The sequence below is a fragment of the Eufriesea mexicana genome, unplaced genomic scaffold (genome assembly GCF_001483705.2).
Source record: "Eufriesea mexicana isolate 0111107269 unplaced genomic scaffold, ASM148370v2 scaffold320, whole genome shotgun sequence".
NCBI classification, from domain to species: domain Eukaryota; kingdom Metazoa; phylum Arthropoda; class Insecta; order Hymenoptera; family Apidae; genus Eufriesea; species Eufriesea mexicana.
This window is the reverse complement of record NW_016908532.1, coordinates 1,147,156-1,172,780: the sequence shown is the minus strand read 5'-3', so window position 1 is coordinate 1,172,780 and position 25,625 is coordinate 1,147,156. Positions and strand designations below refer to the sequence as shown.

Below are 25,625 nucleotides of genomic sequence, written 5' to 3'. Positions count from 1 at the left end.
AGTGCGTTGTTTCTCCGCATGTGTGACAAGCTGAGAATCCACGGATAAACCTTTGCGCCGGCGGACTGCATCTATGTATTTCTTGGCTCTATTTTCGCTGTCTGCTTTGTCACCGAAATGTAAGTATTCCTCATCCGTGGAAGGTGTCCAATATGGATCTTGCTCGATCACCTATTATGCATACGAAATATATTTAGCATATATGGCAATATATACCAGTAAGCAATAACTACAATACGTATTCAAGTTAAATAAGTCACATTTGTATAATATTCATGCACTCTTAATACGATAAAGCACTAAGATAATTTCATCTTTTAATCAGATGTTATAACATGTTATGTATGTATATAACAATCTATCGTACTAAAGATACAGCGAGTATCGTATTACGGTACATTCTGCTGTAAATGCATATATGCATTGTTCTATTGGTAAAACATAAAATTTGCCCGATAGTCACAGCGTGTTAAGTAACGAAATAATGGATCTACGGTAACTTTAAATGTATCATACTATTTGTTGGATAAGTAATCAAATGTGTATTTATTGGAAAACAATAATTTTGATTTGTTCGAGCAATTAATAGTTGGAGTAATTAGTACAGTGATATGCGCAATGGCCGAAGAAGAATGACTAGAACGCTATTTTTCTATCATCGATCGCGAGTATTTGATTATGTACAATAAAGAAAAGACTATAAACAAAAGCGGAAAAATATCGAGATATTGCTCGTGTTCTTATTGTATGGAAAAACTTGCCTCCCAATGACTGAAAACCAGTTGAGGACTGGCCAGCCCGGATGTCTGAGTTCGCAGTTCTGTGGCAAGTTGAAAACTCTCCGGTACAGGTAAAGTCGCAAGTACGCGAAACTGACCACCAAATCCAAGAGCACTTTCCGCTGCAACCACACGACCTTGCCTCTTTCCGAATGCAGCGTACAGTTTCCCTAAAACAAAATTCACCATATTTAATCTTCCTTTATTTTCCTTTCCTCGTTATCTTCTATCGCTCTCTTTGACAAATGACAAAATTCTATAAAGTCAAATATATCAATTTCCGAAAGACGATTACGAATAACTAATGACATAAAAGGAATACGAGAAAACTTTAATTAGTCAAACAGTTGAAAATTACTGCTGGACATCTAAACAGAATCCAAGTACAATATTTACAATTTCGATTAATGATTGACGACTAACGATTAACGATTAACGATTAACAACTAACAGGTATTAGCAGGTAGTGAATATGAAAAACAGTTTAATGTTACTTTTCGTAACAATAATAATACTCGAATACGAAACAATTAATCGTAAGAAGATTTAATGAAGAAATCAGGAAAAATCGTTAAATTTCATCAATTATTAATTTAATTTAATCAATTATTTAGATATCGATAGAAGTCGAACACGGTCTTAAGTTTCTTTGTCTTTTCTTCCTCATTTCTTCTTTCTTTCTTTTTCTCTTAAAAGAGACTGAAACGATACGAGAAGATTGATAAATGAGACAGACTAGCAAATCGGAGAATACTATTCCTTTGCTAGTTAAAGCTATCTGATATTTTGCATCGTTTATCGGTAGACATTCTTTGCTAGAACGGTGAAGATGTAGTTGCACAGGATTTTCAGTCGGAGAGTAAGGAGCACAGTTTCCGGTCGTAGGTTGCGGCACCTGCACTCACCTGCTCTTTTCCGTCCTTTTCTCATCACCGGTACATACAAGAATCTGGCATATCTCCCCTTTTTTTACCTATTTGTGGTAACGTTACGATCTCACTATGTGTACATGCATACACATAAATAATCTATACTCCCCTCTTGCTCTGCTCTTTCTCTCTTCTTCCGCCTTCATCCTCTACCTTTTTACTATGCCACAACTCCGCACCGTTCAGAGTTTCACCACCAACTTTACTTCCAACGCTACAATTCCCCTCTCCGACTTCTGCCTCTATGTTCTACTCTCTCAAACCCCACCTTGTTTTCGAACTCCTCGCCAAATCGTAACCAAGTCTCACTCCCCTCTCTCAATAGCAAGAATTCATTCATGCCACAAACAGTGGTTCTTCGAACGAAGATATTATAAGATAGATATAAGATTCTCGTATATACCATTTCGATTATATAAGTAAAAATTTTTTTATGGTATGATAAATTCTAAAACTATGTAATACTTGTCACAAGCATATCACGAGATGTGCTTAAAAAGTAAGAAGAAATAAGTAAGAAAAATGAAAAAAAAAGGAATCGATAAAAGTAAATTATATATATGGAAGGAATAAGTATTCATTGGTAAAAATTATTTGGTTCCGTTAAACTCAGAATTAACAACAGTTCTGTTAACAATAATTCGAGTGTTAACAACAATATGAATGTATGTTACGCTTGATTTCACTCGCTATAGTTTGGTTTGATCTGATTTCATCCGTTCCATTTCGATTCCATGCAATGCGATGACATAGGATTGGATTGGATTGGATTGGATTGGATTGGATTGGATTGGATTGGATCGAATCGGATCGGATTGGATCGAATCGGATCGGATTGGATCTTATTCCTATTCGTTTTCACAAATACAAGAGAGTAAGAGTAACGCAATGTAAGCGGATAGAGTAACAAGAGGGAGAAGAGTAAATAGCAGTAGAGGAAAAGAAAAAAAATACGAGTGAATGGTTCGCAGCCTGAATCAATGAAACAGCGATCCTCAATCTTACGATCAACCTTTGGAAAATCCTTTACTGGTTAATGTTAAAATTATTTCAATAAATCGATTGATTCGATTTTAGAAAATAAATAAGGGTGATGTGACATTAAGATAGATATATTTAGTTAAAACTTAGCGAGAGAATTTGTTGGACGGTTTTTTGGTGTTTCCTGTGACTTTTAATTAGGTATACTGATTTACTTGTTCCCGTACAATAGAAAATAAAAAAATTTCTTTCTATTCAATTGTTTTTTACTTCGTTGTTTCTGTCGTCGCATTAACAGCTATCGGAATACTCGATATTATGCGTGTTTCTATGAGTCATTGAATTTAAGAATTTATCGACTTTTCTGATGAAAAATTGTCATTCGAAAGGAATTTGGTACAGATAGGAATCTTATTCTTACGCCAAGAATGTATGAGTTATTGTAAAATGTGTAACGACAAAGTTCATTTGTGAGTTGAAAAAGAAAAGACATTGAACGTATACGCGCAGACAATCGGGAATGTAGCAGCAAATTTTTTGAAAAAAGGTGGAAACGGAGTTGAAAGATGGTCGTGTGATGAAAGTAGGTAGAAGCCTACGTAGATTCGACAATTCGAAAAATAATAATATCTTTCGAATATGAACGCGTGAACCAACCTCGTGAACCGCGTGAGCCACCGCCTACGCGCTTCGTGGATGTATAAGTATTATACTTGGTACGTAGGTTGCACCGATTACGTGCTTCGCGTCTCCTATCCTCTGAAATATTTCTATATATGACATAGGTCGGTTTCTTTTTGACATCATATTATAGTAGCTTTTAGACTACAATATATAAATTAAATAAATTATCTTGCCAGAATAATTTAATAATATTGCATTTTCGTGAGGTTCGAAGCATCAAGTTCTACTTATATGATATCGAATTATATTCTATCCAGATCGGTTAAATAGTAACGATTAAAAGAACAGGTTATAAATTATTAAAGAAATTTATTTTTGAATATTTATGAAATGTGAAAAACGAGGAAAGAAACTCGTCGAATCTTGTATACATTTGTATAACTTTACAGATGCACGATCGAGAAAATTCTTCTCGTAAGGGGAAAAGAACAAGTTTGGAAGAAACATACCGGTTCGTAACCGATTACCCCTTGAACGCATGTGACAAGTGAATCGTAAACTTGTCGACTAAGCTGAGTAATAAACGTGAACAAACAGGAAGTTGTTTTACGAGTCATGAGAAGATAGGAAGGACGAGAAATCCTTTGTTTCTTTCCTTTACGTTCAATGACTAAAGAACAACGAAAATAAAGAGAGGTCCAATAGGAAATACGAATCGTTGAAAAGATAAACATAACAGAATCGAATAATAGTTTAAGAGGGGAGAAGAAAGGCAAAGATTGTTGAAAAAGTTGAAAAAGAATAACATTAAATGAGGTAATGAAAATGACAATAGTAGGTATTATGTCAGAAAAGCTTAACAAGTAGGCAAAAAGAAGAGAAAATAAGATGAAGTAAGGAGAAAATGGAAAATAAAAAAGGACCATGAGAAAAAGAAAAGAGAAGGTAAAGAGGATCCAAATAACGAGTATACCTTGAAACTCGATATTTGTATCTAGTGGAAAAGAGCACAGGGAAAGAAGAGATCTAGAAGAACAGAATAGTATATAAACTGGAGTGGAGTGGAGTAGAGTAAGAGCAGTGTGGAGGAAAGTAGAGTAGTGCGGAATGGAATGAAATGAATTAGAATGGAGTAGAGTAGAGTAGAGTAGATTGGGATGGTATGAAGTAGAGTGGAGTGGAATAAAGTGAGGTGGAGTGGGGTAAAGTAGTATGGAATGGAGCGGAGTGGAGCAGTGTAGAATGGAACGATGTAGAGTAAAGTGGAGTGAGGTGGAGTGAGATGAAGCGGAGTGAAATGGAGTTGTATGGTGTGGTATGGTGTGGTATGGAGTGGAGTGGAGTGGAGTGGAGCGGAGTGGAGTGGAGTGGAGTGGAGTGGAGTGGAGTGGAGCGGAGCGGAGCGGAGTGGAGCGGAGCGGAGTGGAGTGGAGTGGAGTGGAGTGGAGTGGAGAGGAGTGGAGTGGAGTGGAGTGGATTGGAGTGGATTGGAGTGAAATGGAGTTGTGTGGTATGGTATGGAGTGGAGTGGAGTGGATTGGAGTGAAATAGAGTTGTGTGGTGTGGTATGGAATGGAGTGGAGTGGAAAAAGAAGAGCAGAGAAGGGAGACTCATTCATGTTTTGTCTCTAGTTGTTAGAAGTTCAGTCAAACGAATAGTATAGGATCGCGCAGCACGAATGTTGCAAGCCGTTTAACCTCGGACTAAATCGAATCGCGTTGCAAAACAAATCGTAAGACGTAGAACGTAGGACTTATGATAAAGAAGATAGAACGTCGCAAATGCAAGGACACGAGAAACGAGTGTGAGGTATATCGCGAATAGGTATAGCGAATTGCGAGTAGAACGTGACTGTTTTGGAAAGCGTGCAACGTCAGCGACGTTGCTGCTCACTACTGGTGAATGTGTTTTCTCATCGGGCGTGATAACACTAAGAACTGGAAAATTCAGTTTTATGTTCCAAAGAACGATTCAGATTTTATGCTTGGTTATATCTGTTGGGTGGGCAATCACGTCGTAACGGTTGCCAAATGTTGCGAATCTGACAAAGTGATATTTATTCTTTGATCGGATAACTGATCTTCAACGGAACGTAACGTACGATTTCATTTCAAATCGACTGTTATATTTAATACTGATAGGATAAAATAACGAATTTGTTTTGTGTGAAGAATGATTCCTAATATCTTTGTATTTTCTATTTCCGACTGTCTCAAATCTCGGTGAAAAATTCCATATTTTCAGTATCCTTAGATTTATTGGAACGATATATAAAGAACAGGGGTTGAATGATTATTTGACACAACGTATGCATCCACTGACGATGGTCAAGAAATGCTTTCGGTAAATCGTGATAAATTCGTAGCTCGTGGTATATGAATGCGTATACGGGCGTGCCCTTTTCTACGTCCGAATGTGTCGCATTATTAACGCTGTTACTTTAATTTCTCATTTTCAATCAAATTCGATAACTGACAACCATTGTTTGTTCCGTAATCTGGGCATTCGTTCGATGATCGGTGATCGTCTCGAAGGAAGGAAGGAAGGAAGGAAGGAAGGAAGGAAGGAAGGAAGGAAGGAAGGAAGGAAGGAATTAAGGAAGGAAGAAAGGAAGGAAGGGGAAAGGAAGAAAGAAAAGGATAGAAGAAAGGAAGAAAGAAAAGGATAGAAGAAAGGAAGAAAGAAAAGGAAGAAGAAAGGAAGGACAGAAGAAAGGAAGAAAGGAAGAAAGAAAGAACGAAAAGGCACGAAGGATCGCGTGCGCGCGAAAGGATGGCCGATTTGATCTGTTTCTTGCTAGCAATGTTCGGGCAATTGCTCGTTCGTGAAAGCAAGGGTAGTTTTCTTGGCGTAGAACTCGATGAAACCGATCAAAAATTTCTCAATGAATATTTGTCTCTCGATGATGACAAGTATCTCGCAGAGTTACAAGAGTTCGAAGATACAGCGATTGAGCTTGATTTAATCGATCAAAAAAGGAAACATCGGCCGATACATCAACCAGCCAGGGTGCTCTACCAAATTGGGGTAAGTTGTTGTTGTTTGAAATCACGAGTTATAAGAGTCTGTGTACGTTTCAAAAGAAATAAATTTTTCGCTTAGTTTGCAATTGGTTTTATCATGTTTCTCTGTTACAAATTAACTGTCAAACATGTTATAGTAGCGAATCACGTAATCGTTTAGTCATTAGTTTAACTTGACAATCAAGTTTTGTAACGAATAATTTTATCCATAGGTTCGATCTGAAAGAAACATTTTAATTTTTCAAGATTGTTCAATAACGACAGAAATTTCGTACTTTGTATTCAATTTGGACAAAATTATAGGCCGTTATAGGCGATAACATAAATTGCTATAGTGACATTTTTCTTTGCGTTTCTCGGCATCAATGGGTTAATACTTTTCCAAGAAAATTTCACGAAACAAGCGAGGTTGAACACTTTAACGGAAAAATACCTATATGTTATTTCTCGCTACACTCTTTGCACTATTGAACGCAAACAATGATTTAAAGCCACAGCTTTGCGTGGTCGGTTGAAAAATAATATTTTTATGGTATTCTTCTCATTGTCAGTGATCCTTATCGTTTGTAGACATCTGTACAAGCAAATTTTATTAACTTGTAATTCATTGTGAAAGTATCTCTCCCACTAATCTGTTATATCAAATTCGGAAAGTGAGTAGTAAGTGGAACACTTCGGAAATTCCGAGAAAGTATATACTACTAATGGCGACACGAATTTTCGTGTTACTTAAAAATACTGAATAGCTAAACAAAGTGGTATAAGAATGATGGGAAATGTTATGAAAACGGTAGGTGCGTAAGAATGCGTTCAATTTGTGTTCTTCTATAACCAGAATGCAGGCACACATCTTCAATTGATCGTTACGCGTATTCTTTGAATCATCTGTCGTAACATGTGTACGCGGACATACATGCACAGATGCACACGTGTGTACTCACAGTTATTATACGTCTATATAGCTCGAGAACCAGGTGTCATTTTCACTGCGGCTATGAGAGAAGCGAGAGACGCGTGAGAACTTCCGGATGGAACGCGTAGCCTTTCCGGTCTGCCTATTATCCCATTTTAGTTTGCAGCCACTGAAGGTTTTAATACGTACGATCTTCTGGGAACGTTGAGACGAAAAGGTAAAGTGGGGATAGAAGGAAGAGAAGGGAATATAGGAGAACGGAAGGGACCCAGCAACGAGAAAGTATAGAGAGTGGGAAAAGTGGCCGATCAGATTATAATATGTCGGATGGCCGATATATTATTATACTGACGAGTGATCGATATATTGAGATCTCTTCTCTTATCTATCAATCGTAAATATCAACTTTTATACGAATCGCAATGAGATCGAATAAATGATATTTCAGGTAGGTTAAAGATCTAAGAGGTCTATTACCAAAATTGACATCTCTTACAATTCGACTGCTTCTCGGTTGATACAGTCGTTGTTGGAATGGAAAGAGACGACAGTTTGTATTCCTTTTCATCGTTTTTCGTTATTCTCGGTTCTTCGATATTTGACTTTACGTTTTTAAGCATAATGGCTAAAGAAAGAGGAAGAAGGGGAGGATCTTGGCGGGGGGAAGCACAAGCGTAGACTGGCAAAAGACTAAGAAAGGGTATTTGAGAAGTTTAGCTTAGGTGCTCGAGCAGCACGTAGATTGCAAACGACGAGTCGACAGGACGTACATGATTGCCTCATTCAGCGGATTGACCGACGCCGTTTGAATAGTGTAGTTAGACCAGATGTCTATTTTTCAACAGAGAGAGGAGACACGTACCTCTTGAGTATGTTACACAGAACTTCCTTTGCTCGCTTGTTTTCTTTCTCTTTCGCTCACTCTTTTCTCACTCGATACGATCTCGCAGGCTTTTCTTCATCCATGGTTAATTAAAGCAATTGCTCAGACGCAAGATCGAATTAATTAGTTTTGTCGATATTTCGATTAATTTGCGTGTAACGCAACAGAGGGGCACGTTAAAATGTATGCAAGATCGATTTAATTACCTTACGAAACGAGACATTTGTGCTTGTCGCGTCATTTCTCTTTATCTTGCCGGCTACAGCGATCGAATAATGTATCTTATTTGATACGCGTGTAATACGTAGACGCTGAAGTAGGGGATCAAACTTTAAATAGTATTTTCTTTAACAGTTTGCGCAAATCTGTTTATGGACGTCTGTTACACGGAAAGAAAGCAATTTTGATCTTGGAATTAGTATTTCAAGCAATTCGAAAGATTATGCATGTGCATGTACGTGCGTGCGTGCGTGCGTGCGTGCGTGCGTGGGTAGATGGGTGGGTGCGTGCATGCGGGCACCCGGTAATTATCGAGTAACACAAATTTCTGATCTTCTTAATATTTTACGGCTGAACCGGGGTGTAATTAAGACGTATGTGTGTCAAAAGAGATAATGAGGCTAACAGAATAACTCGCAAGAAAAGGAGTATCTAAATATTTTTGTCGAATATGGAAATAGAAGAAAATTTGGATGAATAATAAATTATACCGTTTAATCATAAATGATAAAGTCAGAGTTTTTTTGAGCTGATCTTCGAGTTTATTTCGAACGCATCGCTGGTCTTTTTAGATGGTACGATCGAAACGAGTTCAACGATATACGACCACGCGAGTTTCTATGGTAATATGAAATATATCGAATTAAATATCGGAGATGATGATTTCTGATGCGTCAAGTTACATTTATACGTCTCGTGATTTCGGTCGAGTTTCTATGGTAATATGAAATATATCGAATTAAATATCGGAGATGATGATTTCTGATGCGTTCAAGTTATCTTTTTCGCGACTTCCGATCTATGAATCGACACCGATTGACGATTAAAATGAAACTTAAAAAGGGTATAAACTATAGAACGATAAAGAATAATTGTGGAAAAGTATTGCAAGTGGTGAGCGCTCGATGTTACGCTTGTTTCTCCAATCCTTTATCCGTATATGTTGCGTTTCCTTGTAAAGCGGGGTCAAGCTGAGAACGGTACGCAGCAACTATGATCCGCTATCGATCGTGTTGTTGCTTTTATTAGTCTTCATTTCAAGGGACTAACGGATCTCGCTGTTGTTTCTCGTTCCTTAGTCGACCAACTCCTATGGCTCGAAGACTAAATTCGTCAAAATCAATTTCTAGAAAGGACAGTATGAAATTTCGAGTTTCACTATTTCAGTGCAAATTAATATAAACTACTCGTTATTTACACTTGATATAACATCACGACGAACATGCAGCAAATGCTGTATTTGTTCGAGGTAGAAAACAAAATGGAAGGATAAGTCGAAATGGCGAAAAAGGAACGTTACTCTCCGAGGTATCTTCCGGAGTGACAGGTTGGGTTCACGATCGAAAACGAATTAAAAGAACTGTATAACTTTTCGCTAAACAAGGAAAGACGCGTAATTGGAATGACTAGTACGACAGATGAACCGTTCACGAGCTAAAGTGATTGACTTGGCATTTAGAATTCCTTTCTATATTTCAAATAAATATCTGTTTTTTTGTTTCGCAGAGTTAATCAATTTAGCAAACGAGCGATCCATCCACGGATACATAGAGGTGGAAAGGAGTGCGATAGCGTGGAGATATGACAAAGGTTTATGAATTTTTCAGGAAAGCGAAGACGAGCTGCCAGAATGTTCAGACCGAAGTGAAGTTTGCAGCAAAGTGGATTTATATGGATCACCTTGGGTCGAAAGACAATGTCGTTGCCCGGATGGACGTACTTGCCCTAGTAGTTTACACGAAGACGATGGACACACGATAGTGGATAAAACACGGCAGTACAAGCTTTGCGAGCCAGTGAAACGTCTTCCCATCTGTCGTTACTTCAAGTTAGTCGCGATCGTCCGTCTAATCGAGAGTATACATCAAGTAGCGGAACGATCAAACGTACCGATTCGCGAATGCTTTACGCGTCCACTACAGCTATACACACGTGTCACGTACAAGATGGCCGTTTGCTGTTTACAGAGACGTCACATGGACTCTAGCTCCTGGAGGGGGCCCAGCGAACGCGACGGTTCAGCGAGTTTATTGTCGATGTCGGCCGGGCAGCGTACCTTATCTAGTTCGAAGGCAAGCTTACAAGTCTTCCGAGGGAAGCCCAGGATTTATTTATGCATTCGCGTGCTCTCCGCAAAGCGTAAGTTTCCTCGTTCGTCTCTGTGTACGCGTTCGCATTCCTGTTCCCGTTCCCGTTCCCGTTCTCGTTCCCTGTTCCAGTTCGCGGTTGATATACCCTAGGCATGCTTCGATCTTTCCTAACATTTGCTTCTGCTTTCGAAAAGATATGCCGAGCAGCTGGCTGAGAAGGTGAAAGGCGAGCGAGGCGCAATCGTTACAAAGGAAATTGATATTTCAGAGACTACGTTGTCAACACAAGGAACCTTGTCGGCTGTTCACCGTGAGAAAGAGACGGAGCTCGCAGCTCGAAGAAGTAAACGCGTCGCCTCTTTGTCAGTGTCCAAAAGGTCAAAGATGTCCAAGGAGGCACACCGATCCAGGTTCCCTTCCAGCGAGATCTTATTCCGGCGTTTTGGAAATCAAGACGTACAGCGGATATTGCGTACCCTCGCAGTCGCATCATTCCGAGGCGGTTTATAACGTTTGAATTTAAACGGTGGATTTGAAATGTGCCGCACTAGCTAGCGTATGCAATCGCTCGAATAACGAAAGAAGCCAAACATCCACATGTGATATTCGGACAGATTCTATGTGCACGGTTTGATTCTGACACTGTTAGAGCACGTCCTCCAGTGAACAGGAACAAAAATATGAAAATCGATTAATACCGAAGATATTTGCTTCGAAAGATCGATAAAACTGGATAATAGTACCAGTGGAATCTCGAGTGATTCCTGTTCATTTAGAATTGTAAATGTAAGTTTACCGTCCAGTCATAGAAACCTATGAACCTCGTTGAAACACGCTATAGCACGTTATTCCATCGACCAACATCGAAATATAACACCGTGTCGAGGAAATTTCAATTTATTTCTTTTTTAATTAGTTGAACGTATTTGGACGTTGGATATTGTTATTCGGTCTCGATAGGAAATACTTGTTATGTATATTTGTATCGTGTTGTATAGGATGTCGTATAATAATTATATATTTAAACTGAACGCGTTACTTATAACATCCCTACCTATTGACACTTTCGATAATGATGTTATCTGTGAATTATATTTGATATTATTTTATTACTACGTATCAACGTAATATCGTTTTTGTAAATAATTAATTCTTAATAAAGTGAAATAAAGAAATTTCATTGTGACCGACATCAACCCTGTCATCGCCAATGCCACCACCATCATTATCATCGATACATATCTTGTTCGTCGATGTAATAATTTCACGGGATAAAAGCATTAATAAATTTTGTTATCTCTACCAGTGTTACAATTACTATCGAAATCAATTTCTCCATTGTTCTTGCATACGTTAGCAATGGTAATTAGTAATGGTTATTGTTCATTTCATTCTATATTTTACTGAACGCAAAGACTATATAATTGAATCATAAATTTTCAATTTTTCCCGCGATTTAAAGAGTTGTAAAGCTAAAATAGATCAATAGTCAAAATGAATTATGTTCTTGAATTCGAATTGAAGAAAAACGAAAAAAAAAAAGAAGGAAAACAAAGAAAGAGAGAAAGAAATTTTTTCCCATTTCTGTAAAGATATTTAAATTTTCTAACGCCGATGAATTAGATATTTCGTATTAAGTGTTGAACTAGTTCCAACGTGTAACGCTAGATGGCGAAAGTTTGAAAGTTCAGTAATAACGGTTTCTGCATCCATCATCAGGAGAATCTCTACAAACAATAACCATTTTGATAGTCCGTGAACTGAAAAATCATTGGAGAAGAAATCTTTTCGAAATTATAAGTTTTTCGGATTTAAGTCATCATGAACTAATTGCGAAATAGTTTGTTATTAAAGCTACGAGTTAGTAATGCATGGGTATATAACTTTGTATTAAATATCGTTATTGTGGTCTAATAAATAATAATAATATATATAATATAGTATAATAATAATATGAAAAGTAAATAAGAAGCAAAACTAACGAATGGAATAAGCAGGTATATTATAATAAATAGGTTTGTTAAACGATCGTGAAATGAATATATCGTTGAGTAGGTACAGAATCGGAAGAAAACGTGATATAGTTGACATAAAAACGCGATGGGAAAGGAGGACAAACGAAAGGAGTAATTAAAATGATAAACAGCGGGAAATATCAAAATGTTAGAATTTGAGAAAAAACGGTTATCGATATGATTCGATTATCGTGATCGATTTGGTGAAACTGTAATACAAAGGAGGAAACGGTAGTTGAAATTACCTCGGTGTGCTTAGTTTAACCTGCAAACATGTTCGATGTATGTACCGATATATTCCGATGTGTTCGGTGACTGCAGCATAATAGACGAGCTTAATTAGAGTGGTGACGTACGATCCACGATACACGTGTATATCGAATAGATTGCTGCATGAGATAGACTGGTTGAATTTCTTGATCAAAAAAGGACGCGCGTTTCAAGCTTCGGAGATGTAGGGCTAAGAGTTTCTATGCAAGAAAACAAGATCACGGCACACACTACGAATCTATCGTTCAATGATCTGGTTCGAACGATGCACCGGTAAAGTTAGCCGGCAACTAGTTTGCCAATGAGAACCAGAATGATTTCATGCTCGATATATTTTTCTGGTATTCGATCGAACGCGTGAAAAGTAGCGGTACCGCTGTTATCGATGCTCCGATTTGTTTTCGTTTTCGTTTTATCTTTTTTCTCTTTTGTTCTTCTTCGTTTGCGAGTAACGATCGCGAACGCGCACGCGCGGTCACCTTTGTCCACGGATAATATTTTATCGGCCACAGCACGCTTTGCAAATTTTGATAAATTTAAGGTAATGTTGATTTGTTGAGTCGATACGACTATCGGACGATTGAATCTTTCTGGAACGATAAAAAACACGGGGCTAAGGTATGAATGATGAAACCTATTGAAACCTAAACGATGAAGCGATGAAACCTATTAAGGGAATAAATATATTCTTTCTTTTTTTTTTTTTTTTTTTTTTTTTTTTTTTTTTTTAATTTGCTTACATGATTCGTACGTACTTAATATTACAAGCTTAATCAACGAGCGGATACGAACGTAGTGTTTTTCGAAGAGAATATAAAAGGAGAAAACCGAACGAACTCTGAGCACGAAATATCCGGATAAATGGTAATGATATATTATTGTCGAAGAGCTCTATTAGTCGTTACGAATTTCTTCAAATCCGTTTCCTACCATTAAACATCAGTATCTCTCAGTCAACGGATGAATCAGTTCTTGCGTGAGAGGTATACTGCAATATATTTTCTATAGGAGATGTACAACGTACGATTACGATTAGTAGAGTATTAATTAAAGACTTGGAAGGAAGGTATTTCTTGGTATGGTACGAGAGATGAAACGAAGCGAAAGAAAGATAGGAGAAATAATAGGAAAGGGAAGGAAAGGGAAGGAAAGGAAATATCGAGGTAGAAGAAGGAAAAGCGACAAAAGAATTTCCTCTTCTGCGACCATATTACAGATCATATTAAGTTCTTTTAACGTTTCGATATATTCGTTTGTTACGATCAGGCATCTTCAGTTATCGCAAAGAAAAAAGAAAAAGAAAAAAAAAAAAGAAAAAAAGGGAGAAAAAAGAAAAAAAAAGAAAAAGAAAAGAAAAAAAAGAAAACAAAACGGAAAGAGTCGGATTTCTTTTACTAATAATTCGCGATACTCGCTTATCAGTTTTCGCTTCTGGTGGCACTCGCGACTCTTGGTCTCTCTATTCGCGAGGATTAGAACGGTGTACTAGTATATCCAGAGTATCCAGTCGCTAGTGGATAAGTAGATGTGTTGATGGAGGAGCAAAGGAAGGTAGTGGATTGGCGGAGATGCAGCTTAGGATTCCACGCATAGTCGAGGGGTCTCTGGTTGGTTGGTAAGTGGGACTAGCCGGGACTCATAGGCAGCATGTCTCCTACGAGGCTCGCAGTCCCATTCGGAACTCTGAAACGCGTCTAAGCGTGGCGTTCGTTTACTTCTTGGAACAAGTTCTGTCGCTCGTGCATTCTTCCTTACCTTGAAATTCGATGGAACGAACGATGATGGGGAAAAAGTTGAACAACTTCGTGGCTTGAATCGCTCGAAACTCCGTTGGAGCGAGTATCGAGCGCGTTCGATCTCGTGAGATTTTATCATCGGTACGTCGAATCGAGTATCGATACTCGATCGAGATCTATTTCTCGTTTCTTCGTCGCGATCCGATCGCGAAATATAGCATTTCTCGCAGTATTTTTAAATTTTTCTCACGGAGAGAGATCATCCTGCTGCTCGTACAACTACAGTCCGGAAAACGCTGTTATAACGGATCACGCTGCGAGGAATCGAAACTCCAAGGCTAGATCGAGGTTGGGCTGGGGGTCGGGGTCAAAGTCGAGACCCAGATCAAGATCAAGATCGAAATCGAGGTCGTGCTTGGATGTCGAGGGTGAGTTCAGGGACTATTTATCCCTGACATTTTCTCATCTTCAAGCTGTGCTTATATTAGCAATCACCTATCGTTGCGCGATCACCTATCATTGTACATATATTTCCTTCGATGTTTACGTATTAGCTACTTTCTCCATTGATTAACAATCATCGCAACGAGCATGATCGTTTATCGTAGATGAAAATATTTCGTTCACTCGTAAGTTGAGAAAAAGTAAAACGAATGCGACACAAGATGAAAAATTATTAAAATTTCGATAGACGAAACTGCGTATTGGAGAAGTCGAAAGTAACCTCTTTCGAATCAAGACCATGAGAACTGTGCGTTCTCACGAATATTTCATTTCTATCGCGCGTAATTAACATTAAAAATATTTTGTGGAGGTGAACGTAAATACACACGCGAGAAGAGAGAGTGAGACATTTATCGTGGATAAAGTTGACGAAACTTTTCGTATATATCGACACAGTCCGTACTTTACTTCTCGTACGCGAAAGATAGGGATTGAATGTGCGACTAATATCGAACGTTTTCACGTTTGCACACCCGTGCATTTTCCATCTTTCTGTTACATTTTTACCACATCGACTTTACAATCGAAAAATTTCAATTACTGCAAATATCAATACGGAATGATATTGACATTTTCCCCTTGAGTACTTCTTTGCACTTTCTTCTTTAAAAATCAGTCTGTTAAAAAGTATCGTTAACTTTCTGTTACCGAATATCGATAGAATACGGATTTTAAAACGATTAAGGTGTTAAGTGAGCAATTAGCTATTTTATCATACGGATTAATACAAACCGTACAGGTATATGCTCTATGCGATATAGGCGTGTACGTGGTTATCGGTCGAATAGGATAGATAGGTCTTCGTAATTCTATTAAAGAAATAGATGTTGCAACGAGTGTACGATTCGCGATATAAGCAAAGCTTTTTAACGAACGTGTATTCTCTTTCATTGAACAGAGTTCTCGAATTTGGGTCGCAATGCAGGTTATGGTGTCTCGGGATAGTAGGAGGAAAAATCACTGTCGCAAAGCAGGAAATGGTAGTTACGAGTAGTATTCGTTTTGGAACGGGTTTAGAAGAAATTGAAAATCGTGACAGAAGATCAAGCACAAATGAGCTTTCTGGGTGTCGCAGTGGATTTGTATATGTATATATGTATATATGCATTTTATGTAAGATATGCATTTTATACATGCATATTAGTCGCCCGAGTGGATCTTAGTGGTTGCTGCATGGTGTGGCCTTGAACATGCAAAGAAAGATAACGGCTTGCGAGAAACGTAACAGGTTAACCTAATTTCACCACATCCGCGTGGTGAATTGTATCGTGCTATAATTACCACGACACTTCGTATGCGTCTTGTCTCTTAGCGAGAATGCAATAGGTAATCATAGGAGTGATTATTCTCACCTACTTGCGAGCATATTCTTACGCGAGCGTATTTTCTTTGTCGTGTCAATTTTATCGCGAACAATAAACGATACGAACGATTTGCAAGTAACATTAATATATCGATACTCGAAGCTTCGAAAAGCCGATAATTTTTAAAATTAGCTCGAGGGAGAGAGAAAATCGAGATAAAGTTGAACGGTGGAAAAAAGAAAGGGGGCGAAGGTTCGAAACGGAATGGCATAGAAGGAAGGAAGAAACACGGGACCTTATATGCCACGTCGTTTGAACGCATGTTCAAATTTCGCGATTCAATCGAACGTTGAAGAAATCACCGTTCGGCTCTCTCTCTCCTCCTCCCTCTCTGTCACTCTCTGGTGCGTAGTGAAAAAAAAAAATAGCGATACCGTTAAGGGAGCTTGAACTCTCCCTCTGTATTCGTTGTTTCCCTTCTTCTTCTTCTTATATCACTTTCCTCCCTCCTTTTATACTCTTTCTAGCACGGTTTGCTCTTCTCGCCCAAGGAGACGAGATGGTATTCTCGCTATACCGTGAAAGCTAGGAAGGAAGCGTGAGAAACGAGAATATCTGGAACAAGATTCCATGCGATCGCTCATTTCGTCCTTTTTTTTTTCTAAATCTACATCTTCTTCGCGCTTTCATTGACGTCTACCGTAACGATGCAATGCAAACACGAATGTAGAACTGGACGATTAAAGGCGAATGCGAAGGTGAACGCGAACGTGAATATTAATTAACGTTGTAACCGAGAAGAAGAACGAGCGGGTAAATTTCGCGTAACAAACCGATTAGATCGACACGGCCATTTAAGCGATCGAATGTGCGTACGCGCATGATTTACAACGAAATGACGATAGAAATAAGAGACGTGAAATCGGTTTGCGTATTATTCGCTTTTTATCATTACTATTTTATTTTCAGGAGGTACAAGCTCGCTGGACATTTGAAGAATATCGCGAAAGAGCAACTCTTTCTTTGATCTTTCTATCGATTAGAGATACGGGACGAGATGAAGTCGATTCGAGGAGCAGTATGGCTGGTCCCACTGGCAGTTGGATGTATGGCTTTGTCACCACAATTGCCAATTAATTCGAAAAGTAGCGACAGAATGAAGCAAACCAAAGCCCCGTTATATATGAATAAGAACGAGTCGAACAATTCGGTAATTACATCGAACAGCAGTAGTAGCGGCGTGGATGAGAACAGCATCGGCCCCACTACTGTTAACATCGATAGCAGGATTAGCGGGAACAACGGTAGTAAGGATGTCGATGGCATTGTATCGAAACCGCTTTCTCTCGGAATTTCTGCCACGATCGACAACGATGCGATCACCATGCTGCCATCCTCATCGCCAACGGTAACGACATCCACGTTGACATCGACACCGACATCGACATCCGTGTTAACATCGACATCCTCGTCGACAAATCATAATTCTGCCGCGAGCACCATCGAGTTATCTTCCACGAGCGCGTCATCGTCAACTTGGTCGATCGCGGATACTAAAACGGAATTAGGACCACCGGTGACGTACAATCGCGGCACGACTACCACCGCGAGAACGACGACGAAGACGTCTGCGTCGACCATAACGATAAATTCGAGTATCGTTAATACGAGCTTAAGCGCGTCTCCTACGGAAGCCTCTTCGAGAACGATCGCTTCCAATCGGGATGCTAGTACTTTCCTATCATCCTCGAAGAAACTAACCACGGGTTTCAACGAATTTACCACTACTCCTGCTTCCACTTCGTCGAAAGAGACGCGAGAATCACCTGGAAAAATTCGCCCTCAAATCAAATTGACAACCAACTACACCAGCCTGAGCGAGGTGAGTAAATGATCTTTTCATTTCTCCTATTCTTCTTATTTCTCTCCCTATTTTCATCGCGATCTACGTTCCTTCGCATGAATCTGTTTGTTTCGACTTGATCGATACAGCCATGAAAACGATCGCGTTCGCGAATAGGAAAGAAAACCACGGTAAAATAAAATAAAGGCAACGTCTTGCATTTAAATCCTATGGTATTCCTTTTTGGTAATACGGTAATTTTACGGTAATTTTACGGTAATTTTACGGTAATTTTACAGTGATACCCTAGATAAAATATATCTGTTTTCCTTTTAAGTCTGACTTTCCATCGACAACGATATCACGCAAGTAAAAATAGTCATAAATCTTTCCTTTTTCTCATTTTATCAAGGTTATTAAATGAAACTAACGAAACAGACGATGTTTCGCAGACGGTTGTATTCGCATACCTTTCAACGAACAATGAATTAGACGGAAATAAATTTAAGATTTATGTTCAGAGATACGATCGTTGAAAGAAAGATGTCAGCGAGAATTAATCTATACCGAGCAAACATGGTATCTTATTTTATTACCTATAAAAGTTACCAATATTATTTTCGTTGATCTATTTTTCCGAGTTATTCCTTTTTTCTATAAATAATATTGTTCAAAGAGAAAAGAAACGAACGAATGGTTAAATTTTTTCGAAATATCACGGAAATGATAAACTCGGAGTAGATTAAATTATTAAATTCTACGCGTTGTCCCTAAAACTCAACCATCCTACTTTGACTCTTAGCTGACCCATGCACGCATTATCCACGCATAATTTCTTCCTCTTCATCTTTTTCTCCCGTTCTTTGCACACGCTCGTTTACGCGATTTACTCATTCGGACAATCCGAAGAAAGTATGCGAGGATTGTCAGGAAACGTTCCGTTACATCCGCCCGAAACCTAAATCCGTATAAACTCGAGTATTTGGTCCAAATTGTCTTTTTCTCACGTTTTCATCTCTCTGGATCAAGTATCTTCCATTCGTTGCTCTGTTCGAAACACTCGAGAAATTCTATTACTCGTAAAATACCAAGTTTCTAAGCGATATGAACATTCACGTTGGTTACCTCAAAGAATCAAACGATTCGATTCGGAGAGTGACCGAATCATCGCGGATCGGAGAAGAAGCGAAAAGAGAAAAAGAATTAGGAAAGAAAAAAAAAAAAAAAAAGGTTCGATGAATGGTCAAATGAGATAATTTCCGACGAATGTACGAGTAACGTGCAGACTTTATCCACGAAACGGTCTTTAACACTAGGTTTACGGACGCTATTTGTATACCTATTTCTACATATATGACACCTGTCAAATTGACAGGTAAAAGCAACCACGTGTCTTTTTTTTAACGATTAGTCTAATTTAACAACAATTGCAATATTAACAATCTTAATATAAGTTAACTAAATCTGTTACCATCGTATAATTAGAGCAACCCATCCATCAAATTGACGGGTTCCGTAAATCTAGTGTTAAACACAGATGTCGATTATATTCGCAGTACGTTAAATCAACACGTATCCAATCGTTATTTCATTAATACGCATTGTAATATTATCGATTTGTACGGCTATACTTTTAGCGCGATACCTATTTGACTTGCCAAATAAAAGTATAAACCAAAGGGTTAAAGTTGAATATTAACTTGCATTACAGTTACATACTACGGTGTATCGGATTTCACGTGCTTGAGAATAGAAAGACAGTTAAAAGAGTTCTAACGTTATTTATTTCAGATAATCTCCTCTTTTCTTCTTTTTCTTCAGCGATACGAAGAATGGTAACCTGGTAATTTTCTATATTAAATTCGAACGATTCGGGTATAATTTACTTGGTAATTATAGATATCATCGAGTTTCTCATACCCTATCGATTTTTCTTTTTCTTTTCTTCTTTCTAAGAAAAAATTAGTTAATTCTAGATAGAACGATCGAGCCACACGGAGAACCGATAGATATAAAAAATAGGATTATTTGTTACGGAAAACTCGGGCGGGTGATCTTATTTCGTTTATGTGTGTTTCGAGAGGGAAGATTAGGCACGCGGAGCGTTTCACGTGTAAAGTATAACTGTTTAAGCTATAACTATGTTTAACTATACCATAAGTACCGTAAGTACACGGCAATAAAGCGGTGAAGAATCACAGGTCAAAAATGTGTTGCAACTAAATCGTATATGCACACGCTTTTATTTGACACAAATAAATCGTTTTTACCCTAGCAATGAGCAGGATCTCTTTCTTTCCCTGGACGATTTAATTTCCTTTCATAACTTTACGACGATTACCAAAAAACGCACAGGTCTTTCTTTAGCCATTTCTTCGCGTAGTATTCGTTTAATTCTTCAGTCGAGACGTTCGAGATTTATATGTCATCGTATCACCGTTAACTAGAATTTTGTTTTCCTATGATATTTTTCTTTTATATCGTTACTTAATTAACATTCGCATGTTAACTTTGAATCATTTCGTGCCGATTTCGAAGAAATTTTTTTATTCCTTCGTAACCCGTTTTGCTCTTCTGCCACTAGTTCATCCTCTTTTATCTTCGCTCATTCATATATATCCGGTAATTATTTTAATAGGGATCGTATTGCGTGTTTTACTCGGAAAATGATCACCTATGAAACCCGTATGCGACCCATGAATTCCAATTACTGATATCTAGCAAGTCCCATTGGAAGATCGTATCGGATCGTATCGGATCGTATCGGATTGTATCGAATCGAATGTGAAACGGTTGTGTGTACGGTGCATCGTAAGAATTGTACTTTACGTAGGCAATTAATAATTATTTATGGTTGGTTTCAAGTCATAAATACGAAGGAAATAGCAAGAAAATGCAGCTGATGCGGAATTCCGGGTACCGAAGATATATCAATGCCAAAACGTGCTTATCGTTTGTGACATCGTATTCCGATTTAGGTAGCTAAACGTTCGATACGTTCATCTTCTTACGGCAACATCCAATGTTCGTGAACGTTGGAAAAATTGCACGATCGAATGGAACATGGAAACAACGAGAAATACACGGTGTGTCGCATTATACCGTGAATCGTGAAAGGTAATGACTTTTTAAACGTTGGAAGTTATTAAAGAGAAATGTTGCTCCGGTTGCTTGAAAATGTCATTGGAACATATAAGAACAATTACCAGATACGATTACGATTAGGTAATGACTGGTGAATAATTATTGATGAATAAGCAAGCAAGAGACGAATGAAAATCCTGGGTCGATATGTATACTTAATAACTGCTTATGTACGGTGGAATGAAGAAAGTTAACTCCCTGCTCGTTAACAATTTTATTCTCCGATTGCTATTATAATAAAATAGCGGGATTTAATGAGCGAGCGAGCAGGCGAACGATTTCATTACCTTTGTATAATCGACAATCATCGTATAGGCTACAACTCGTTCGCTCGTTGGCAAAATTCGCTGTGCAACGAGCGGCGAATATAATAAGTTAACAATAAATATAGCTTATAAAGATTGAAATAATGTAACAAATAAAATAGTAATTATAAAAGGAAGGAAAACGTGAACGAAGTCGGAATTAGGAATATGAGAACGGGAACGAGAGAAGGAAGGCTTTGTCATGTAACAAAATAGCGATGATGTAAAAGTGATGGATGTAAATTGTTCGTGGTTCGTGGTTCGTGAGTCGTGAGTCGTGGGTCGACAACAGCCGTTATGTTTCAACAATTTCGAGACTCGATTAGCAATTTGCATCGATAGAAAGAGAAATCCGTTATATAGGAACGTTGTGTTAATTGAAGAAACGTTATGCACCGCGAGAAGCTCGGTTTGACAACAACCACCTGGATAAATGAAATAAACAGAATTGTTACCGATGCATCGACCCAACGAGCGAAGAAGGAATTCATAGCGAATAATGTAAACGTTACGGTCGAATCACTCGATCTCTCTATCGTCTCGTCGCTATCGAGGAATTTGAAATATGAAATCGACGCGATTGTTCGAAGCAGGAAGATCGGGTGGATTGTTGTCGTGTGTACTCGCGGATATATAGGGTGAAGAGGCAGGACAAGATTCTAAATACCCGCGTTCTTCGAGACGCGTTCAGCTTGAATATTCGAATTAAGCACCGTTCAAAGTTTTTTTTTAGGAGATTGTCACGAATCGTATTGCTCGCTTTAACATTTGAAAAGGAGGGCAAGTGTTCATGACCGTGACGTGCGAGCGGATCGGCCGATGTTAATATCGGTAGTGGAACGTGACGGTACCAAAACAAGCAGAAAAGAATGAAAAGGAGAAGAGTATGAAAGAAGAGGAGCAAGAAAAGGGTAAAGAAGGAATTGGACGACTTTACTATTCGGTTTTGTTGCGATTGCTCCACCGGTTCAACGTTATGTTCGCACAGGTTATAGGATACGTGCACGTGTATATATGTATATATCCACAGGGTAACTCTACGACCTGTCTCTGGATGACGAACGAAAGTAACCGCGATAGGGGTGGTAAAAAGGAAAAGAGTAGACACGATGCACAATGCGAGAAGAAGAGTTAAAGGAAAGAGTTAAAGAGTCAAGGCTAGAAGGAATGATTGAATTTCTTTACTTCATGGAAATCATTCCGGCGATCGATCATTCGTTCAAACGAATTCGAATGTTAATTTCATTATCCACGAGTGTACATATATGAAATATGTTTAAACGATAACTGACATATTAAATAATAATCGTACAATCGATTAGCCGATAGAATTTCTGCTCGTTAAACGTAACGATGAAAATACGAATTTAATTGCTTTAATCGTATCGTTTAATACATGGAAGGTCGATGATTAATTCTGCACAGGTAGAACGGAATTTTGTAACGGAAAGAAGAAAAAAATGTCGGTGGTTGTTGAAACGGTTCTTTGTCCGTAACGTAAAACCAATTATTCGAAGCGTTAAAAAAATTCTTAGAAGTTGGCAAATAGAAAGTGGCAGGCATCAACATCGACATCGACATCGACATCGGCATCGATTTAAAAAAATTCTTAGAAGTTGGCAAATAGAAAGTGGCAGGCATCAACATCGACATCGACATCGGCATCGACATCGGCATCGGCATCGGCATCGGCATCGGTGGTATCGGTACAGGCACTGGCTGCAGTGTGCAGTTTGTGTTATGACTGTTGCGATATTATCGTGTTATTCGTAATGGAACAGTCAAGTTTGTGGTTCACAAGAACCACTAAGAATCACGATCGTGGAGATTCACGACTCGGCAAACTCTGATTTATCCCTTGCCTCCCAGCCATTCTGTTCTTTCATTTTTCTCCCTTCCTGTTTCTTCTATTTTCTTGCTTATTCATTTCACGTTCCTGTTTCATGTTCCAAAGAAAATTCATCGCATCTTCCTCTTCCTCTTCCGCTTCGTTCCATTTTTCCATCTTCTTTCTGCTTTTGCAATTTGTTAACTGCAAGCACACGGCGCCAGACGGAGTAAAGAATAAACGAGGAAGGAAGGAAGGAAGGAAGGTAGGAGGAGAGAAGGAGAGGAGCAGAGGAGGAAAGAGACGAATAAAAATTTCGTTTATCTATCGATTTTCAGACAGGAGTACGGCTACCGGAGGGTGCGAGCGCAGCTTTAGCCAAACCGACCAAGTATCATTACTATCCACATAATCAGCATATCTACTTGCTACCAGAATGCGCGGTTCAACAGGTTTGCAATGCCGTTTACGTTAGACTAAACTTTACCCAGCCTCTGTGCGCTTGTCCAGGAAGATACCGCGACCCTTGCAGCGCCTCTCTCGACAGCGACGATCTCCACACTACGGAGCTGGTCACCGACCCTCGAACCAAGGTTAGTCGCCTTACCTTCTATCCGCTTTACTAGACCTTCTTTATTCCCGTGCTTGCCGTGTATCTTCTCTCAGCTCGATGCTTCTCCTTCTCGTTACGCTTATCGAACCTCGTTACGCTTAACGTAACGAAACGAAACGGAACGGAAGAAATCGATTCGATCCTTCGAATCATACTTTCCGCGTTCTTTCGCTTCTCGCAACTCGGCTCACTTTAAATTGAGTAATATCTTCCGAATATTCCAAACGATCGTATCGTTTGGATACGCAATGAAATACTCGCGTTTAAAAGCTCCTACACGATCCACATAATTCCACGTCGAATTTACTCTCCCGAAATTCGATGCATCTCCTTTTTTCTTTTTCTCCCTTTTTTCACTCTCTTTTTCTTCCATTAGCGTATAAAATATTTGATCATTTTATGTATCCAGTCGAAAGTCTTTTCCTTTGCTGATGGAGAAAATTTTTGACGAAAAGTAATTCGTTTTACGATGAATATGATTAAACGCGTTGATGTATCATGTATTATTTAAAGACTCAACTAACAGCGCCAGGTAGCACATTACAATCCATCTAAGCACGTCCGTATGCGCGTATGTGTATGCTAACTATGTAAGATTATAGTACGATAAAATCGCGTAAGTGTTCCACAGCGAAAGCAACTTCTCTCTCTCTCTCTCTCTCTCTCTCTCCCTGTCTCTCTCATCTCTCTTTGTTGCTTCCTTTTAATAAATACATCACACGCAAATACGTGACACGTTATGTTTATATATGCTCCAATTGGATACGATACTCGATTATCCCGTCATTTGTGCACGAGCACGGAAACAATTGACGGATAAACGAGCTATGATCTTTAAAATATGTAGATCTTAATCTCGAATGATTTACAAACTTTAAACGGAAATTTGCGGAACCTGTAAATCGCGATGACCGTTTCTTCGATTTTCGTGGAACATCTCGCGCAAAAACAAACCACGTATCTAGCTTGTCTCGTTTAAACGATTATCCGAGAGTCCGTTCTACGATCATTTTTTCCGGAGAGTAAAGTGTATCGTGATTACATTCGAATAAACCATATTACGCCGTAGAAACAACGAAAGTCAGGCATGCGAAAGAAAAAGCGACGACAGAGTGAAGGCAGACGCTTGCTAGGTTGGAGAACATAGTGAGAACGCAAGAAACGCTCGTTCACTTTCAGCCAGTGTAACGAGTTTTCAAAATAGTTAACGTTAACGTTCCATATTAACGTTTCAACGCGTTCGCTGAGCTTCGATTTTGAAGACTAGCAAAAAATAGAATCGTTCCAAGATTATTCAACGTGGTTATTTTTTCGATCTTTCAACATCCTGTTTGGTAATAGCTTGTTTGTCCGATTGCAGATTCCAGATGTATTTTATAGAAACGTTGGTGTCTAAGGGTACAAATAACACGTATACGTACCAACTTGGAACAGGCTAAAGTGCTTTACGTAGGGACGTATGAGACGTTATCTACGTTGTTTACATCTTTAAGATGTTCGATTTAAACGTAGTCAAATTAATAATGTACACGCATTCGTTGATCTAATCTGCGGTTGTTCGATTTAGGCTCTAACACTGGTGAAAACATGTGAGCCAGTGGCGGAAATGCGCGAATGCCGA

The 25,625-nt window shown here is 38.7% G+C and overlaps 3 protein-coding genes across 4 annotated transcripts in view; 2 read left to right on the top strand and 1 right to left on the bottom strand.

The window, feature by feature from the left end:
* The window catches only part of LOC108545184 (elongation factor-like GTPase 1), a 32,198-nt gene that overhangs the window by 744 nt on the left and 5,829 nt on the right, over nucleotides 1-25,625 (bottom strand). The window contains exons 4-5 of one of the 2 annotated variants that reach the window (XM_017896683.1): nucleotides 762-949; nucleotides 1-171 (exon numbers count right to left, since the gene is read on the bottom strand). In XM_017896683.1, coding sequence (XP_017752172.1) covers nucleotides 1-171; nucleotides 762-949 — 359 coding nt within the window. The remainder of the gene's footprint in view (nucleotides 172-761; nucleotides 950-25,625) is intronic. The other variant, XM_017896684.1, reaches the window with a different exon arrangement.
* On the top strand, nucleotides 6,010-11,582 carry aos (protein argos). Its single transcript, XM_017896686.1, has 4 exons — nucleotides 6,010-6,341; nucleotides 9,960-10,180; nucleotides 10,320-10,491; nucleotides 10,711-11,582. Exons 1-4 carry the CDS (start codon nucleotides 6,087-6,089, stop codon nucleotides 10,957-10,959), a joined length of 897 nt encoding a protein of 298 aa, XP_017752175.1. The 5' UTR covers nucleotides 6,010-6,086; the 3' UTR covers nucleotides 10,960-11,582.
* Nucleotides 17,329-25,625, top strand: part of dsx-c73A (doublesex cognate 73A) — a 9,011-nt gene continuing 714 nt past the window's right edge. Inside the window, exons 1-3 of the mRNA XM_017896685.1 lie at nucleotides 17,329-18,153; nucleotides 23,730-23,984; nucleotides 25,572-25,619. Of these exons, the coding sequence (XP_017752174.1) occupies nucleotides 17,329-18,153; nucleotides 23,730-23,984; nucleotides 25,572-25,619 (1,128 nt within the window). The remainder of the gene's footprint in view (nucleotides 18,154-23,729; nucleotides 23,985-25,571; nucleotides 25,620-25,625) is intronic.

Excerpts from the sequence above, each read along its gene's own strand:
- aos (XM_017896686.1), top strand. The coding sequence starts at position 6,087 with ATGGCCGATTTGATCTGTTTCTTGCTAGCAATGTTCGGGCAATTGCTC. Across the intron at positions 6,342-9,959 it reads GGGTGCTCTACCAAATTGGG|GAAAGCGAAGACGAGCTGCC; the intron begins GTAAGTTGTTGT and ends TGAATTTTTCAG. Across the intron at positions 10,181-10,319 it reads CCCATCTGTCGTTACTTCAA|AGACGTCACATGGACTCTAG; the intron begins GTTAGTCGCGAT and ends TGCTGTTTACAG.